The following is a 3,237-nucleotide window of genomic DNA, read 5'->3' as shown; positions in this document are numbered from 1 at the left end:
TTTAGCGTCTAAACGCTAATTTTAAACAATTTGTATTAATTTGATGCAGGTCTAAGGTCGTGAGTACTAAACAGCAACTCGAAAGGCTGGTTTCATTGATGGAAGAAAATCCTCAACTTGCGAAAGGGATTTGTACGAAGCTTCAGGCGGCAAAAAAAGTGGGAAGATATTGCGCTGGAGCTCAATTGTTTAGGACCACCAATTAGAACGACAGCAAAGTGGATTAAGGTGAATTAAAGTAATTTTTCATTGTATAAGAAAATTTCAGCTTTGTGTTTTCAGGTGTGGGCTGACATGAAATCGAAGACCAAAAAGAAAATGTCACAAAATAAGGCTGAATACCGAGCAACAGGTGGAGGACCAAACAGGCTTCAATCTTATACAAATATTGAGGAGGCCATAATTGGATTACTCGAGCTTGATGCCTGTGTGAATCCACCAGGAGCGGAATTCGGCCTAGATATAAGTGATAATCAACGCCTAGATTCGCCTGAGCCGGCTCCAGCAGATGAAAACCAGCCACCATTCGATTTGGAAACGAGCAATGAAGACCGAAACTATGTAGTTGGCGAAAATACAACACGAACCCCCAGAAAAAAACGGTGCCACAAAACGGAGAGACTGAGGTTGTTGGAAGCCCAGACAAATGCCCAGAAGGCTTTTTATGAAAACGTAATTTCGAACATAAATGAAATTAAAAAAAGTGCTAGGGAAACTGAAAAATACGCAAAAAGAACGTACTACTTAAAAAAAGACTCAACCAAAGAACTCTTACAAATGAAAAAAGAAAAATTAGAAATTTATAAAAGTGAAGTTATGAGAAAGCAGCAAGATCGGAAAGCAAAATTGCAACTAAAGGTTGCACTTTTAGAAATGAAGAAAAAAATGTTGCCTAAACCATAACTTATAATTATATTTTTAGCGAATGCATTCAAGTGTTAATTTTTTAGTAGTATTAAGAAGGCTTTATTAATCTTTAAGTAATATATGTAAGTGAATTAATGATATTTTTTGCCTGTGATATGAATTGAGAAAGGCTGTAAAAACTTTTATGTAGATTTTTTAAAAACATGAATTTATGTGATTTTTTATTCAATTTTTAATGTGCATATGTACCTTCATATCTTAAACCAATAATATTTATGAATTTAATAAAAGATACTGGAATACCTTTATTAATACTTTTTCAGTTATTTACAAGGTTCTTAAAATTTCATTTCTGATGTCTTCTGCTTCTGAATTCTCAATTGATTCCATCTCAACGACTCCGGCATCATCGTCGTGAGGCTCATTTGAAAACTCTTCTCCGTCGGGTATTTCTACATTATAGAATTGACAAATGTTGTGCAAAGCTGCGCACACATTTATTATTTGTGTAGCTTTCTTTGGAGTGTAATGAAGAGCTCTCGCCTGCAATAAACATCTGAATCTATTTTTTAAAACTCCGATTGTTCGCTCTATAATATTTCTGGCTTTTGCATGTTGTTTGTTGTATGTTCTTTGAGGAGATCCTTCCTCAGAATTTCTGAACGGCGTCATCAAGTATGGTTTTAGAGCGTAACCAGCATCACCTAACGTGGATAAAAATAATTTAAAAAAAGGAAATAAATGTAGGTTTTGTATTTGATCATACCCAGTAGCCAAGTATTACGAATACCATGATGTTGCTGTTCTAAGTGTGCTTTCAATGATGACATATGAAAAACCATGGAATCATGTGTCGCTCCCGGATTTTTTGCATTTATGTATCTTATTTTCATTGTGTGATCACAAACCTAAAAAAATACAAAAGTGTACACATCTACAATTAGAGATTCTTAGCATGTATGTACGAAAATATATATACTTACAACCATAGCATTAATGCTGAAGAATCCTTTTCTGTTGTAATATAAATGCTGGAATTCCTTCTTGGGAGCGACAATTTTAATGTGCGTCCCATCAACACAGCCGATTATTCCTGGAATTCTGCTTTTGCTGTAAAAATGTGCTTTCGCTTGTTGCAGTTCAACCCCTGTGTAGATGAATTTTATCCATCTTTGGCAAATGAAATTTTCCAAAACATCAAGCACTTCTGATATCACCACAGACACCGTGGGCTGCGCAAGCCCAAGCATATTTTCATTCCCAATACTCAGTTGGTACGATCCCTGAGCACAAAATCGCAGAACTGTTGCTAGTTTTAAGATATTTGCAATAGATTTGGCTCGAGTGCATTGCTGCAACAGGTCTTCTGTAGCGGACAGCAGGTCCACAAACGCCTCTTTAGACAGTCGGAAGTTTTTTATAAATCTGTAGACAAATAATTATAAATATTATATAAATATGTGAAAATATATCCAAAAGGCCAGACTTACGCGGTTGAATCCATTTCTAAGGGATTGGAAGCGTCCCTTAAACGTTTTCTATTCCTGGCCAGTTCCACTAAATTCTCATCCTCTGAGGAATCGTCGAACCATAACTCCGTTGTACTCATCTTCACTAAGTTCTTATCAGCTCGCTTTATTTTTTACTTGATTTTAATTAACACAAATTTACATAAAACGTTGTAATAAACACGCTTTCTTTTCTTTTAGTTTGCTTAATATGTAAACAAAGCATCTCAGCTGTCAAAAATATACTATTGTGAACAACCTAAACGAGCGAAATTCACAATAGCGCTATTCTTCATCGAATGAGCGCCATAATACCAAATGAAAATTCGTTCGCTCAGCACTTTCGACTACAGTCGAAAATCGAATGCAACTCATAATAGGGGCCTGAGTGTTTTATTTGTTACTAAAATGCATATTTAATAATTTTGGGCTTGTTCGAGTTCCAATCACAACCGCAGTGTTGCGCGAATTATTAAAGTATCAAGTTCTGTTTAGATTTTTGGCAACGTTTTATCAATTGGGAAGTTGCAACAGTCATGCAAGTTTTCATCAGCGCTGCAGTACTGCCGTTTTTATTACGTGCCTCGAACAGGCCCTTTCTCACACATTTCGTTGATGACGGGTATCACGTCCAAAATTGATGAATTGTAATTTTCCAAAATTACAGTTAATCGATTGTTAGTATTTATCAATCACTTGTTAATTTTTAATTGTCCTTACAATTTATATTTGCCAAACACTGCCTCTAGCAAACAAAGGCGAGGGAGATAACACATACATACACACATACATATGTGCATATATTCCACACTAACTACAATAGGGGTATTCTCGAAGTCTTGTACGATGCACGGATTGCACG

At 35.7% G+C, this 3,237-nt stretch overlaps 2 protein-coding genes across 2 annotated transcripts; one reads left to right on the top strand and one right to left on the bottom strand.

The window, feature by feature from the left end:
- The first annotated feature begins 14 nt into the window (after positions 1–14).
- Positions 15–1,068, top strand: LOC118746812. Its single transcript, XM_036480737.1, has 2 exons — positions 15–228; positions 283–1,068. Exon 2 carries the CDS (start codon positions 295–297, stop codon positions 901–903), a length of 609 nt encoding a protein of 202 aa, XP_036336630.1. The 5' UTR covers positions 15–228; positions 283–294; the 3' UTR covers positions 904–1,068.
- A 71-nt stretch (positions 1,069–1,139) lies between these two features.
- LOC118746807 (putative nuclease HARBI1) lies at positions 1,140–2,621 on the bottom strand. Its single transcript, XM_036480724.1, has 4 exons — positions 2,358–2,621; positions 1,851–2,292; positions 1,634–1,775; positions 1,140–1,571 (listed from the first exon to the last, which is right to left on the bottom strand). The coding sequence occupies exons 1-4, from the start codon at positions 2,474–2,476 to the stop codon at positions 1,195–1,197; spliced, it is 1,080 nt and encodes a 359-aa protein (XP_036336617.1). The 5' UTR covers positions 2,477–2,621; the 3' UTR covers positions 1,140–1,194.
- Between the last annotated feature and the right edge of the window lie 616 nt (positions 2,622–3,237).

Source organism: Rhagoletis pomonella, unplaced genomic scaffold (genome assembly GCF_013731165.1).
Source record: "Rhagoletis pomonella isolate Grant_MI unplaced genomic scaffold, Rhpom_1.0 Rhpom_scaffold_00001, whole genome shotgun sequence".
Classification (NCBI taxonomy): domain Eukaryota; kingdom Metazoa; phylum Arthropoda; class Insecta; order Diptera; family Tephritidae; genus Rhagoletis; species Rhagoletis pomonella.
Note: the sequence above shows the minus strand (reverse complement) of the source record. Positions and strands in the feature narration are given on the sequence as shown.

Coding starts and splice junctions, on each gene's coding strand:
- LOC118746812 (XM_036480737.1), top strand. CDS start 295: ATGAAATCGAAGACCAAAAAGAAAATGTCACAAAATAAGGCTGAATAC.
- LOC118746807 (XM_036480724.1), bottom strand. CDS start 2,476: ATGAGTACAACGGAGTTATGGTTCGACGATTCCTCAGAGGATGAGAAT. Junction 2,293..2,357: donor TTAGAAATGGATTCAACCGC/GTAAGTCTGGCC, acceptor ATTTGTCTACAG/ATTTATAAAAAACTTCCGAC. Junction 1,776..1,850: donor TCAGCATTAATGCTATGGTT/GTAAGTATATAT, acceptor GTATTTTTTTAG/GTTTGTGATCACACAATGAA.